Source organism: Arachis ipaensis, chromosome B4, assembly GCF_059453495.1.
Source record: "Arachis ipaensis isolate K30076 ecotype BB chromosome B4, ASM5945349v1, whole genome shotgun sequence".
Taxonomy (NCBI): Eukaryota; Viridiplantae; Streptophyta; class Magnoliopsida; order Fabales; family Fabaceae; genus Arachis; species Arachis ipaensis.
Window position 1 is genome coordinate 145,242,973 of NC_142439.1, and position 15,990 is coordinate 145,258,962.

Here is a 15,990-nt window from a genome sequence, read left to right on the forward strand (position 1 = left end):
ATTATATTCAAAAGAGAGGATCTCACCAGAAGTGGGATAAAGAAAGAAATATCGAGCAGAATAAATCAACAGAGGATAAGTGTTTCCGTTGTGGTGGAAAGGGTCATTGGTCACGTACCTGCCGTACCCCAAGGCACCTAGTTGATCTTTACCAGGCATCTTTAAAAAAGGACGACAAGGGAAAAGAGTCAAATTTCGTTTCAAATGATGCTAAAAATTCCACCACCCATTATGATGTATCTGATTTCTTTGAGGATCCTGAAGAAAATATTCGTCATTTGATCAATGATGGAATAGTTTAATGTGTGAGATTGTTAAGCATTCATGTAAATAAATAATGTAAGGAACGTATTGTTAAGTTTTAGTTTCTATGTATTTAAGTTTTAAATATGATGTATATAAATAATGAAATATTAATGTTTATGAATTTTGAAATTATTAAATGTGTCAAGTTTAAAAATAAAATTTTAGTATATGACATTATTTTTATGTGCAGTATTTTTTAGAAAAATAATTCCGATCAAGTATTCAATTTAACTGTGCATACTAATCATTTTATTATTATTTGTTTTTGAAGAGAATGGCAAGGATATGTAATGAAGATGTATGCCTTACGGATAGTGCGAGTTCGCACACTATTCTCAAAAGTGATATATATTTTACCCATCTTGTGCCAAAAGAAGAATGTGTTAATACTATAATTGGCTCAGGCAATGTGATTGAAGGCTCCGGAAGAGCTATAATTTTATTTTCCGGAGGAACAAAATTCATAATAAATAATGCAATGTTGTCTACCAAGTCTCGAAGAAACTTGTTGAGTTTTAAAGATATTCACCGAAATGGATATCATATTGAGACTATGAATGAGGGAAATCATGAGTACTTATGTATCACAACTCATGATTCAAATAAAAAGGTTATATTAGAAAAGTTGCCCTCACTTTCATCTGGGTTGTATTATACCAAGATTAGTGCAATTGAATCACATGCCACTGTAAACCAGAAGTTTACTAGCCCAAATGAATTCATAATTTGGCACGACCGATTGGGTCATCCAGGAACAACCATGATGAGGAGAATTATTGAAAACTTCCATGGACATTCACTAAAGAACCAGAAGATTCTTAAAACTAGTAAATTTTGTTGTGCTGTATGTTCTCAGGGAAGTTAATTTTAAGGCCATCACCAGTAAAGATTGGATTCGAGTCCCCTGAATTCCTGGAAATGATTCAAGGTGATATATGTGGACCTATTCATCCACCATGTGGATCTTTTAGATATTTTATGGTCTTAATAGACGCATCTTCGAGATGGTCACATGTGTGCTTATTATCTTCTCGCAACCTGGCGTTTGCGAGATTACTGGCTCAAATTATTCGATTAAAAACACAATTTCCAGAAAATCCAATTAAAGCAATTCGTCTTGATAATGCTGGTGAATTTACTTCCCAAGCTTTTGATGCTTATTGTATGGCTAATGAAATAAGTGTTGAACATCCAGTAGCTTATGTTCACACACAAAATGGGTTAGCAGAATCACTTATTAAACGCCTCCAATTAATTGCTAGACCCTTGCTTATGAGAACAAATCTCGGTTTCGGGGCATGCTATTTTACATGCCGCAGCACTTATTCGTTTGAGGCCAACAAGTTATCATCAGTTCTCTCCCATGCAACTAGCTTTTGGCCAGCAGCCAAATGTTTCCCATTTAAGAATATTTGGGTGTGCGATATATGTTCCCATTGCACCACCTAATCGCACCAAAATGGGACCCCAAAGAAAATTGGGGATATATGTTGGATATGATTCTCCCTCTATAGTAAGGTATCTTGAGATACAAACGGGAGATGTATTTAAAGCCCGGTTTGCGAATTGTCATTTTGATGAATCAAAATTTCCAACATTAGGGGGGAGAGAATAAGCTTCCTGAAAAGGAACTTAACTGGAATGCATCATCGTTGATGCATTTAGATCCTCGATCAGGGCAATGTGAACTAGAAGTTAAAAAGATTATACATTTGCAAAAAATAGCAAATGAATTGCCTGATGCATTTTCCGATACAAAGAGGATAACCAAGTCATATATACCGGCAGAAAATGCCCCAATTTGGATTGATGTCCCAGTTGGACAAATTGCCACCGAAGCAAATTCACGCTAGAAGCGTGGCAGACCTGTCGGTTTCAAAGACAAAAATCCTCGAAAGAGAAAAGAGGTAAATATTATTTCTGTTGAAAAAGACATAGTAGAGACACCTGCAATTGTCCAAAATTCTGATATAGTTTTAACGCCAGAAGACGTTCAGGTACTTGAAAATTGTGAAAATGACGAGATCTCGATAAATTATGTCTTTACAGGAAAGAAATGGGACCGAAATAAGACAATTGTCAATGAAATATTTGCATATAACGTGGCATTAAATATCATGCATGAAAGTAAGGATCTTGAGCCAAGATCAGTCGAAGAATGTCGACAAAGGAATGATTGGCCAAAATGGAAAGAAGCCATGAAGGCTGAATTAGACTCACTTGCAAAACGTGAAGTCTTTGGACCTGTAATCCTTACACCAGAAGATGTAAAACCTGTTGGATACCGATGGGTATTTGTGAGAAAACGAAATGAGAAAAATGAAGTTGTACGCTACAAAACTCAACTTGTAGCACAAGGTTTTTCTCAGAGGCCAGGTATAGATTATGAAGAAACATATTTACCTGTAGTGGATGCGATAACATTGCGTTATTTGGTCAGTTTATCTGCATCTCATAAACTGCATATGCATTTAATGGATGTGGTAACAGCCTATTTATACGGCTCATTAGATCGGGATATCTATATGAAAGGCTCTGAAGAACTAAAGATATCTAAACCATCCAATAAATATTCGCAAAGGGTTATACTCAGTCAAATTGCAAAGATCTTTATATGGTCTAAAGCAATCTGGACGAATGTGGTACAATCGTCTTACTGAGTATCTGGCCAAAAACGGATTTAAGAATGATGATATCTGCCCATGTGTTTTCATAAAGAAAACTGCATCTGGATTCATTATAATTGCTGTGTACGTTGATGATTTAAATATCATTGGAACTCCTGAAGAGATTCCAACAATTATAAAAACTCTAAAAGAAGAGTTTGAGATGAAAGATCTTGGAAGGACTAAATTTTGTCTCGGCCTGCAGATCGAGCATATACAAAATGAAATCTTTATTCATCAAACAACATACACAGAGAAGATCTTGAAGAGATTTTATATGGATAAGTCACATCCATTAAGTACTCCAATAATCGTAAGATCTTTGGATGTGAAAAAGGATCAATTTCGTCCTAAAGAAGAGAATGAAGATATCCTTAGTTTTGAAGTACCATATCTTAGTGCAATTGGAGCGCTAATGTATCTTGCTAATAATACGCGACCTGACATATCATTCGCGGTGAATTTACTAGCAAGATATAGTTCTTCTCCAACCAGAAGACATTGGAGTGGAGTCAAACAAATCTTTCGATATCTTCATGGAACGGTTGATATGGGATTGTTTTATCCCTATGGATCGAAGTCAAACCTAGTTGGCTATGTAGATGCCGGATACTTGTCTGATCCACATAAAGGGAGATCTCAAATAGGATACATGTTCACATATGGTGGTACAGCTATATCATGGAGGTCCACGAAACAGATGATAGCAGCAACCTCCTCTAATCATGCTGAAATACTGGCGATTCATGAAGCTAGTCGCGAGTATTTTTGGCTGAGGAGTCTGATTCAATATATCCTATCATCATGTGGACTGATTGATCATAAGATAGCTCAAACTGTCCTGTTTGAAGATAATACAGCATGCATTGCTCAACTTAAAGGCGGATACATCAAAGGTGATAGAACAAAGTATATTTCTCCCAAATTCTTCTTCACTCATGATCTTCAAAATCAAGGGACAATTGATGTCCAACAAATCCGTTCAAGTGACAATCTGGCAGATTTATTCACAAAGTCACTTCCAAAATCCTCCTTTGAAAGATTGGTACATGAGATTGGGATGCACCGATTTCGAGACATTAAATGATGTTGACAAGAGGGGGAGATTGTACTCTTTTTTCTTTGGTCAGGTTTTTTTTCTCATTGGGTTTTTCTTGACAAGGTTTTTAACGAGGCAGTCCCCGTCACAAAGGATATTGTACTCTTTTTCCTTCACTAAGGTTTTTTCCCACTGAGTTTTTCTTTAGTAAGGTTTTAATGAGGCATATTCCTAAATGGGCATTCAAAGGGGAGTGTTGTGATAAGGTTAAATTGAATGCCCATTAATGTGGGCGGTTGGTTTTTATTTTCAATGCTAAAAGAAGAACTTCATGTGCCTATATATAATGAAGTAATCCTATGAATGTTACCTGCAGCAATAATAAAACTAAAATATTCTCTCTCTTTCTTACTATAAAGCACTTATTTATTTTTCTCTTATTACTAATATAATATTAATATATTATTTTTATAGTAGTATAATAGCATTGATAAATACTGATAATAGTATTTTTCTATTTATACTTTATTTTATTATCTCTTCCTTATTTATCTTATTTATTTATTTATTTATTTCGCAACATTAATAATATTATAATGATTTTGAATAAAAAAGTTAATCGAAAATCGAAATGGTAATATCAAAGAAAATTTCGTCAAAAATAAAATAAAAAAATAAAAAAGGAAAGAGAAAAGAAGGTACCATTGCAACGAATGCAGCTGTCAGCAAGCCAAAGGAACTATCATCGCTTCTTCCTTCCTTCATCCTCCAAATTAGGGTTCTTCAGTGTTCCCACTTTCCCTCTTCCAGCTTCAATCTTCACTCTACCCAACCACAATTTCACAATCCCTCTTGAGCTCCCCAAATCCCCATACTCTCCGGCAAAAAAAGGTACGACATTCTTTTCTTTCTCTCCTTTCTTACATTCGAATGATTCCCATCTTTTTTTTTTCCCGTTAAGCTTATTCGTTATATGAATTCTGGGTATATTTGTTTCACTTCAGTTTGCTCAAATTTTCATTCAAAATTGTCTTTTGGCGACTTGCATATATGTACTGTATATGTGTGTCCTAATTTCATGATTATGGTATTAGCTTGCATAAACTTCAAATTTTCATTTTGTTTAAACCCGTTAGAAGTGTCATATGGGTGACTTGATATCGAATGGCGTTTGTTCCCTGACATAGTCATGATTCTATGCAATTGTGTAAAATCACGTTCAGGTCAACGCTTAGATATAGACTAAATGGGGAGTAAAGGTCGAATGCCGCCTCCTCCCCATATGAGGCGGCCACTTCCCCCGGGGCATGGCTTGTTACACCCGGAGCAGGTGCCTCCTGTGATGCATCCGCATCCTGGCCCGTTTTCTCCTTTCGATATGTTGCCACCCCCGCAAGTGATGGAGCAGAAGCTTGCTACACAGCATGTGGAGATGCAGAGATTGGCTACTGAGAATCAGAGGCTCGCCGCAACACATGGGACTTTGAGGCAGGAGCTTGCTGCAGCACAGCACGAGCTGCAAATGTTGCACTTGCAGATTGGCACCGTGAAGGCAGAGAGGGAGCAGCAGATACGGGGCATGTTGGAAAAGATTGGCAAGATGGAAGCTGAGCTGCAAACAGCGGAGCCTATTAAGCATGAACTGCAGCAGGCACGAGCGGAGGCCCAGAGCTTGGTTGTGTCCAGGGAGGAGCTTATTGGTAAAGCACAGCAATTGAATCAGGAGCTTCAAAGGGTCCACGCGGATGTGCAGCAGATTCCTGCCTTGATCACAGAGCTGGAGCATCTCAGACAAGAATATCAGCATTGCAGGTAATCGTTTGTTTTTATTTAAGTTTTGTGGTATAAGTTTAACTGCTGCTGGATTGAATGACAATGCTTCCTGCTCGTTAATAATTAGAATAGACAATTTGAAATGCTATTTCAGTGAGACATGAGTGTGTCCATTAATTTTAAGTGAACTTATGGTAGTGTTTTTTAGAAGCTTTGGTCGCTTAGGCAGTGGGTAAAGATAATGTGGAGATGTGACAGGTTTAGCAGTGCTTGTATGCATTCTGTAAATAATGGTCCTCATCTTTTGAGGGACTTATGGTTAGAGAAATGAAAAGAGTAAGACTATCTATATTTCCCATTTTCCTTTTTGTGGCTTAATAACAGCCCTAGGCCAACAAAAACTGCAGATGAAACTATCAGAAATGACTTGACTCTAGTGGCTTTATATAGACTTTGTTTTATGATAAAGGCAGTGGCATTGTATGATCTATGCAGCGAATCTGAACCTCATAGCGCGAAATAAGGCTTAGTAGTTCCTGTTATCTAACTTCATTAACAGCACCCAATTGCTCCTTAAGTCTGCCTAGTTTTACTTTTTGTCTTTTAAAAAATTTCTTTTCTTTGGTTATCTAAAAGATTCCATTTTATTTACCCTATAAACTGTTAAACCAAAGATCCTATTTTTTTGGGTTTTGGAATCAATATGCTTGTTCCAGAGCTGGAGTCCCTACTATACAAGGCCAATTGGCCTTTTCTTTCTGGACTGTAATTATTTTCTAGAAACAGTCCCTCTGGAAGTTTGAATGCCAGGGACATTTCATTGGCTTCTTGAGTCGAGCTCATGGGAATCTCTTGAAGGATGACATGGTAAATTTGCCAAACAATTTACTAGCCAGGGATTGTGACTGAGCCAAACATATATTGAGCCATCTATACTTCCCTTCTTGGGTAGGGATGTCCCATTTAGTGCGGTCAGCAACTGGTAGGCGCATAGGTCATACCTTCCTCTTTGTTTTATATCTGAATCTTCCTTTTGCTCTTCTCCATTCTATTGAGCACCCAAACAGCTTTCATTGTGGCCCTTTAGTCCCATCCATAATATCCAATTGATATCTACCCACTTGATCTTTCTATGTGCATCTCGACACATTTGTAGCATGATAACCTAACCCTTTGGTTTCTATCTCACCTTTTGTGCTTACATCATGCTAGTGTAGTGTCGGCTGCCATGTTATGCGCCCCTTATAAGTTATAATCTGCTGTTCTGGTCATGCAGGGCGACCTTTGACTATGAAAAGAAATTATACAATGATCACCTCGAATCACTTCAGGTCATGGAAAAGAACTATGTTTCCATGACTAGGGAAGTGGAAAAACTCCGAGCAGAGCTTACAAATACTGCTAATGTTGATCGAAGAAGCAGTATGTATCTCCTTTTGTTACCTGTTTTCTACATTGGAACCCTTTGTCTTCAATTTTTCAAGATTGTGGATTGATCATGGTATGTAATAAAATTTAGGTGGGCCATATGGTGGCACCTCTGGAACTAATGAGAGTGAGCCTTCTACTTTTCCTGTGGGACAAAATGCATACGAAGATGGTTATGCTGTTATGCAGGTGTGTGATGCACCATGTGCTACATTGTTTTTAAGTTTCTCGTGGGAGTTCAGCATTCAGATCCATTATCTAATATTATTAACTTCTATATTATTTTTGATAAAATTTAATCTTTGAACTTTTTTCTTCATGTTTTCATGTTTTTAAGTTGATACTTTGTTAGCCTTAAATATAGTATCTAGGTAGAAAGTAGAATGAATTAATTGTATTTAGAACTATCTGCCTCTGTTGTCAAGGAGTCATGATATGTTTTGCTTGCATTGTTATGCTTCCAACCTGTTGCAGGTTTTATAAATGATTAAATTCTTAGCAGTTGTTTGTGTTTTAGTGGTATAATATGGAGTATGCCTGAATTGGACATATTTTGATCTTACTTCTGCAATGAATTGTTACTCATAATTGGCGTTGGGATAGCACTGATTTTACATTTAACACTAGTCTTTTTATAACCTTGATAAAGACTTCTTCAAAATCTGTTGAAGTAGCATGTCTGTGTTACGTGATTTGCATAATAGCAATATTTAGAAGTATTTCATTTATTTATAGATAAAAAATCGGACTGATTCAATAGTAACACAGATGGGTAAGATGCTTTGTGTGTGTAACTGCTATGTAATTGTGCTTTTCTTATAATATAGTGAAAGAAATACAGTTTAACAGTAGAAAATGAGAAGAATTTGAATGTGTGGTTGATGACTGAATGCTTGCTCAGAATGTATGAAGATCTATAGAGGGTAGTAGTTGTATATTAGCAGCAAGGATACGTAGAAATTTTTTTCAGAGATTTTGATGTTAGTGATATCAATGTGAACATATGAGGTGTTGTTTGATAATTTGATACATGTAGCTAAGCCCTTCTAGTAGTACAAATCTCTTTGTTGTTGATAATTGGAGTTACCAATTAGAAAGGTTCGTTTGTTGGATTGATTCATTCTGATTATAAGTTCAAGTAAGATGCTGATTTTATTCCAGTGACTATAATTATATTGTTTTTCTGATCATATATATTAATGCTCTATCCGACTGGATGGTTAATAGGGACGTGGTCCTATCCCTGGGGCTGGTGGTGCTGTTGCCGCCGCTGCTGCTGCTACTGCTGGTGCTCAACCGGGTCCAGTTTCTGCAGGGGCTGTTTATGATGCTTCCAGAGGAGGACCTGGCTACAACACATCTTCAGGGCCAACTTATGATCCGCAGAGATTGACTGGATATGATGCATTTAGAGGAACCACTTATGATTCAAAGAGAGGACAGGTTTTTGATCCCCAAAGAACTGGTTACGATCCGCAGAGAGCACTTGCTTATGATCCATCGAGGACAGCCGGCTATGATGCACAGTCAAGGGGTGTTGCTGGCCCACATGGACATGCTCCAGCAGCAAACAATATGCCTTACGGATCTGCAACACCACCCACTCGAGGTGGAGCTGGATACGAGGCACAGCCTCGCGGGGTAAACCCTGCTGTTAGGCGATGACCTTGAGATGCCACATGCCTCTCGTAACGAGATGTTGCCCCGTTATGCATGGTTGGAAGATTTATGAGCAACTTTGGGGGAAAATCGATGAATATTGTCTAGTGTTTCCTGAGTTGTATGCCTCATCTTTCTTATGTATAATGTGCAATCTACCAAAGAATGAAAAAATGCAGGTCGCCCATGAGAAATTACAATCTTCAACCACCCCCCCCCCCTTTTTTTTTTTTTTTTTTGGAAAAGGAAAATATACTCTAACTGGTAATTTAAAACAACCCATGCCATTCTTTTCTTGCCAGAGTTTAAGTTGATGCATCCACGTTCAGATTCAAATAATTTTTAGTTACTACTATTGTATCAGGTGCAACACATAAGTGTATGAGAGATAGGGAGTTTGTATATTGAGAATAGTTATGTGATCATTCTTCCTGAATATTCTATTCTATGGCTGCAATGTCTCTAACAACATGAAAAACATAACAAAGAAAAGTATCTTGTACTAGTGTTAGTTTATAGTGTTACTATACTCAACAATCATATTCCTAATGCTTTGAAAAAGATAAAGGAGGTCATACATATAACTGTTGTACGATGTGTAGAAGCACTGCTGCTTATTTCATTCATTTTGCGAAGGGCTGTCATCCATGCATATGGTGACTTCTAGCCTGGGGCTGGCAGAATCAGCCTCATGGGGGAGGCTGGTACGGAGTAGATTGTTGTCCACTACCAAAGTGTTGCACGTGTAATCTGTATATTCTTGGTTTTGGGCTTTACGGAGTAAACCTTTCGGCTTTTATTGGTTTCTTTTTTATTTCTTTTTTAATATAGGCCTTTTGATGCAGGCCTTGGGTTTTTATAAGCCCTCTTAATCCAACTTCGTTGTTTTTGATGCCCCTTCTTCTTCTTCTCCTTCTTCTCATTCTCTCAAAAGTCTTGTTGACTCTACTGCCCACAATGGCAGTATTATCCAAGAGAGAGACGTCGAAAGCTTCGATCTTTGGAACACCGACAGCCGAGGCTTCTCCACAAGTTGCCAATGAAGTTGAAGGAAGCAACAAGGGAAATGGCTCAGGGGGTTTGGCCAGTAAGAAAAAGAATAAGAAGAGGAAGGTAAAGGACGATGCTGATGTGGCAACTGAAGCTCCCAATGATGCTGAGAAATCAACGAACAAGAAAAAGAAACAGAAGCTGTAGAAGAAGAAAAAAGAAGACCAAAACAGTAGAACAACACAGTTCCCATCATGAAGGGGAAGTGCCACAAGCTACGTGTTGAATGACAGTAATAATAATACTAATGCTAAATTGCTAATAGCAGGTAATGTAACTTTTAGTACTTTTAATAACTAGTAAAAATATAATTACAGATTTTTATTTAACATAATTAAAATCTAATTATAACTTTTTAAACTGTATGAATTTTATTATAATTAATTTATTAGTATTTATAAAATTATTATTTGAAAAAATAAAAGTAAAAAAATTTATACCAATAAAATTTATTGTAGAAGGTTAGTCGATAACAATGCAATGGTTGGATTTATTTTTAGTAATATTGTTGTTATTTTTTCTTTTTTTATTTATTTATGTATTTATTTTTGTTTCTGTATCTGTTCGGTGATATTTTCAGGTAACATGGATGTGATAATCCACTTTATAATTTAGATATGGAAGGAGGAATGGTGTAGGACACAGTTATGGAATGTATGAGTGGTTTAGGCAGTTATGGTGTCAAGAGCAAATTAGACTCTCCGATTTGTGTTTAAAAAACTACAAAAATTACATTACACAAATCGGATCGTCCGATTTGTATTTTAAACAATTAAAAAAAAATTAATAATGAAATCGGATCATCCAATTTTTGTTTCCAAAATAAAAAAATTTTAAAAGTATAAATCGGACCCTCCGATTTTTCCTCCCACACAAATCCGATTTGTGTTCATAATTTTTTTAACAAAGAAATCGGACAGTTCGATTTCTTCACTTTATGGTTCAGAAAAAATTATCCCACATTCATGTCTAGCACCACGCATCTCCATATCCATGCACTACACACACAGAATTTGCATATCCAAAAAAATGAGCCTGATTTTTACATGCGATGTATTTTCCTATTTGTTAACTTAAAGTTTATATTATTTTTTTCTTAACTAACTAACACATATATATATATATATATATATATATATATATATATATAATAACATAAAGAAAAGTATAAGGTACCAATATACTATTTGCCAACTTATTACCAATAATAATTAATTATTATATTTTAAATACATGTATAAAGAGACACATTCAGAAAATATATCTATAAAAACACTTTCATTAGATACAGTTATGAAAAAAATATTTTTATTAGACACATCTACAAAGACACTTCTATTAAACACCGTTATAAATCAGAGTTGGCAGAAGTTGGCTGAAATGCTGTTGGTAACATAGCGGGATGCATAACATAATTAAATTTTGGAAAAGTATGGGGAACCAAGTGTATAATCAGCCAAGAATTGAACAACTCAATTAATTATAATTATTAATAATTAATTTAAAATTTTTTAAATTCAAAATTTAAATAATTAGAAACTGATTAATTAAACCTAATTAAAAACTATAAAAACATTCTCCTTCTCTTCTATAGTAACCTGCACACCCCCAACAACGATACACACAGATTCTCTCTCTCAAAAGTTCTCCGCCAAAGAAGCAAAACCTGAAAGCTGAGAAAAAGGAGGAAGCTTTTTTATAAATCGGTTCTTCCAGTCAAAAATTTGACAATAGTGTTGTCTCATCGGACACCACTGAGATGGAGAAATCAAAGGCAAGGTCTGGCGGCGGCGGCGACGGAGGTGGAGGTGCTGTCAACGGTGGTGGTGGTGATCTGAACAGTGTATTCAATCAAGATAGAGGTACAAACACTATTGTGTCAGTCCCTAACGGTAATTACAAGACTCAGGTGGGTTAGATTTGAAATAGGTTTGATGGAAACGGTATTCAGGGTCAACAGATGGTGGTCAACAATGATGGGTATATTGGGATTAATGCTGTAAGGAATGGGGAGAACTGTGGTGAGAGTTATAAGAGGGAGATGAGGGATTTGGAGGAGCTTTTGTCAAAGTTGAACCCCATGGTTGAGGACTTTGTGCCGCCGTCGTTTGCCAACAGTCACGGTTACTTGGCTGGTCCTGGTGGTGCTACTGGTTTTGGATTCGCCAACAATTTTGCGATGCTGATGGAGGTGGTGCAGTTTTGCGAAAAGTACAATCTGGTTCAGTTTCAGGAGTTGTTCAAGGAAGAAGGAGTGGTGGAGCACGGGATGTTTTTGAACAATCGCAAAAATATATAAAAAAAAACATCCATTTAATATAAAAAAAAAATCCTAATACTTAACAAAAGAAATGTCCAATTATAGGATTTAAAAAAAATCATATAATTCTTAAAAAAATAGAAATATCCACATCAGTCATGCAAAAAATTCAAAAAATACATTAAAAAACATCTATTTAGTATGAAAAAGAAACATCATAATGTTTAGCAGAAGAAACATCCATGTATATCAACTTACCTTTGTTAAGATGGATTTCGAAATCGAATCCATTAAAAAGTTGACAGAAGTTGGCTGGACCTAGTTGGTTCCCTAGCAGAACTTTTAAATTTTACATAACTGTAATTTGATCCTTTTTCCCATGAATAAAACCATCCTCTTCCCAATCTCCATCCCCATTTTTATAAAACTAAACCACTAATTTTTCAAAAAGAGGAAACTAAAATAAAATATAAGATGAGCATGCAATATAACTTTTTTGGGGATAGATAATATTTTGTAATTTGTACATAGTAAATACCCAAATTTGTATGCATATATGATTTATCTACTAAAAATTTTTCTAAAGAATGTCTCCTAGAAATTATCTTTTCTACCCATAAAATAGATTGGTCTGGACCGAATGAATTGATATGTGCGGAAAAGAGTCCTGCCATGCAATTTATGATCTTGTCAACTGGATTAGAAATGTGTTTATAAAAATATTTGTTGAAAATTATATCCAGAAAATGAGGGGTTTCCAAAGGTTTGTAATTGTGAACATTGCCATCAATATGACATCTTGACACATGCATGGTAATCTAAGCATATTTTCATTGGCAGCCACTTTTGTTTCTTAATAATTAATTTAAAATAGTAAAATTATACAAATTTTACCATTTTGCATTTCAAACTGATGAAAAAATATAAATAGGACAGCAAAGAATAAAAAGAGATGTTAACTATTATACAAATGACAGCATTCTCAATTAAATTTTCAGCATTCCTATTTTAAGCTTTTGTAATAGAAAAATAAAAACGAATTGTGAAAATGTTGCATTTGTTCCTATTAGAAGTTGCTCCTGATCCCCATTTCAAACCTTGTAAATTTGAAGCATTGATTAGAGTGGTTCTAGATACTGCAAGAGAATCTCATGATCAATTATGCATTGTCAGATATTTATCTAAATGTACTTTAGTTTTTGCTTGAATTGTGTTCATTAAGATGTTGTTCCTGGTTTTTAGTGTTTATGATGAATTCACTTTGATGCTTAACTAAAGGTTTTTGCGGACACAATCTATAGATTCATGCAAGAATGTGATCAAGAAAAAATGAGAATATCTTTCACATTGAAACATGAAAAGTTGTCAGCTGAAGCTGTCACACATCTTAGTAGAAATCTGGCGTTTCCTTCAGAAACAAAACCAAGATTAAATATAAATAAACAAAGCCGAATGAAAAGCCTGTTGTAAAAAAATGATCACTTGAAAAGCTTCTTTGATTCCATGTTTCTCAAAAGCTTCAAGAACATTATCGTTGATGTGAAAGAGGATGCTAAAAAGAGAACAATGTTATATGATGGTGATGAAGGAATACATAGTAGTGAGACCCAATTGGCAAGTCTAAACAAGACAAAGAATCATACTTTGAGTTTGAGTAATGCTGCTGTTTATTACTTGCCAAAACTATGTTCATAAGATTAGCTTAATTTTTTATTTGACACTCAAGTATATATTTTCAATCCATGTATAATATATTTGATATACGATATTATTTATTAAGAGTTGTTTGCTTGCTTGCTTGTGTTTAAATGAGAAACTTTTTACTTGGATGCAAAGCAATGAATTCATCATAAGTCTTGTGAAGTAGCCTTGTTATTGCACAATGCATGCAGCGTGGAGTAATGAAATAATGAAGGACTAAAAAGAAATGCTGATGGGATATTTTGTCACAAAGAAATATTTACCTGTATATTTTTTTCAAGCATATCCACCATTGAACATAATGGTTAATTCCTTGGTTGTTGGTGAAAAAAGAATATAGTATAGGACTGTAAAATCTGTATTAAGGTAGTGATGAAAAAGGCCTGAAATTTTTGGATATGTTCTTATACCCGCATGACCACCCTATTTTTACTATTGGATAAAAAAAAATCTTTGCAATTGATAAGGGTATTGATCTATTCTTCTAACCATCAACCACAAATCAAAACTCAGTTTGTAAACTCTGAATTACGAGAATTTATTGGCTCATTTGAGAGTTTGACAACCTTAATTAAGATTTTGAACTTGCATGCATGACTTTGATTTAAAATTCTAAGACATTTATTCAGGGGAGGGAAATGAAACTAACCCATAATAGGCTCACTGATTACAGAAAAGATGGGTATCCTTCCATACATAGAAAGGATTATAAACCATCAACAACAAATCATATATAAGGTTGTATTGAGTTAGTTATATATAGTTTGATTGAGTGACAAGATTGTGTATAGGCTTTTATATCTAGTTTCCTTCATACCCAAATTTCGAGCATTGTTACATATAATCCAATTATTGTTTAACAATTCGATGAAATAGGCAAAAAAAACTAGTATCAAATAACATAAATGGCAATAAGCAATTAACTATCTCAACTTAACACTATTAAAACTAGATACAGCAATCAAGTTAGTGAAGATTGATCCTCTTGAACTCTTTTATTCATAACTTGATAAAACAATTTGTATTACTCTACTGGTTTTCATAGAAGATTTGAAGTCCACCAACTTGGTCTTGTAGGAGAATACTGCGGAAGCTAGAATTCCAATAATATGATCAAGTTTAAAATGAAGCTCAAAGATAATGCTGATATGCATCATAGCAGATACATGACTTAATTAAACCAGTCTAGTTTCTCGTACACTATTTCACACTCTAGTTGTTTATCATGAGATTAATTTGACAAGTGGCAACTACCTAAAGGACAAATCAATTTTTGAGGTGTTAGATTGTCATTGGGATTTCGGATTGATCCATCGAACAATGCAACATAATCAACAAATGTTATTATTTTTTTTTGTAAGTACTTAGTGAATAATAATTTACATCTATATTTATAGATGTTTTATACACAAAATAATAATATAATTTGTACATATATTTACTAGAATTTTGTATACATGAATCAATACCGTTTTTACTTATATTTTTTAGAGTGTACACATATAAATTAGTGAAATTTATTTGTTAAACATTTCTGATCTGTTGATCCATTTTCGGTTAAAAATGAGTCTTACAGCATAAGTATAGTTTTTTTTTTTTTTTTGTCAAATAGATTGGACAACTCTTAAACTAAGTCTCAGTTATAAATATAGTTTTTTTTTTTTTGTCTTGGGCTAAGCCCTTCAACCCTACCCAAACCCAAATATAATTCTTTTTTTTGTTTGGTCTTGAAATATAGTTCATTTTTAAACTACAGCTAATCCTTTTTTTTGGTAACAACTACGGCTAATAATTTGGATGAAAACGTACATAGTCCAATTTGTAGTTGGGCTTAAGCTGATACCTCTAAATAAATAATAGACTCATAAAATAGGACTCTTAATAAAAGGTCATTGGTTTATGACAAAAAAAAAAAAGTGATTGGTTGACCCTCAAAAATAAATAAATATGAATATAAATGGTTAGAATCAAGATTGTCCATTATTAATTGGGAAAAAAAATAGTAAACTCGATATATTTGTTACAACAGAAAACTACTAACAAAAAAAAACAATGAAACTAAATGAAAATCCTTAGTATACTTAAAGTTGAAAAAAGATAAAATGAGA

The 15,990-nt window shown here is 34.7% G+C and overlaps 2 protein-coding genes across 2 annotated transcripts; both read left to right on the top strand.

The window, feature by feature from the left end:
• The first annotated feature begins 4,700 nt into the window (after positions 1 to 4,700).
• On the top strand, positions 4,701 to 9,172 carry LOC107635519 (protein FLX-like 2). Its single transcript, XM_016339004.3, has 5 exons — positions 4,701 to 4,902; positions 5,235 to 5,823; positions 7,061 to 7,206; positions 7,304 to 7,401; positions 8,440 to 9,172. Exons 2-5 carry the CDS (start codon positions 5,258 to 5,260, stop codon positions 8,875 to 8,877), a joined length of 1,248 nt encoding a protein of 415 aa, XP_016194490.1. The 5' UTR covers positions 4,701 to 4,902; positions 5,235 to 5,257; the 3' UTR covers positions 8,878 to 9,172.
• Positions 9,173 to 11,623: 2,451 nt separating this feature from the next.
• On the top strand, positions 11,624 to 12,220 carry LOC110271633 (uncharacterized; the record flags this gene model as incomplete). Its single annotated transcript, XM_021122653.2, is given in 1 exon segment — positions 11,624 to 12,220. A coding segment is annotated over 1 exon segment (597 nt), but the record flags the coding sequence as incomplete, so codon positions are not given.
• Between the last annotated feature and the right edge of the window lie 3,770 nt (positions 12,221 to 15,990).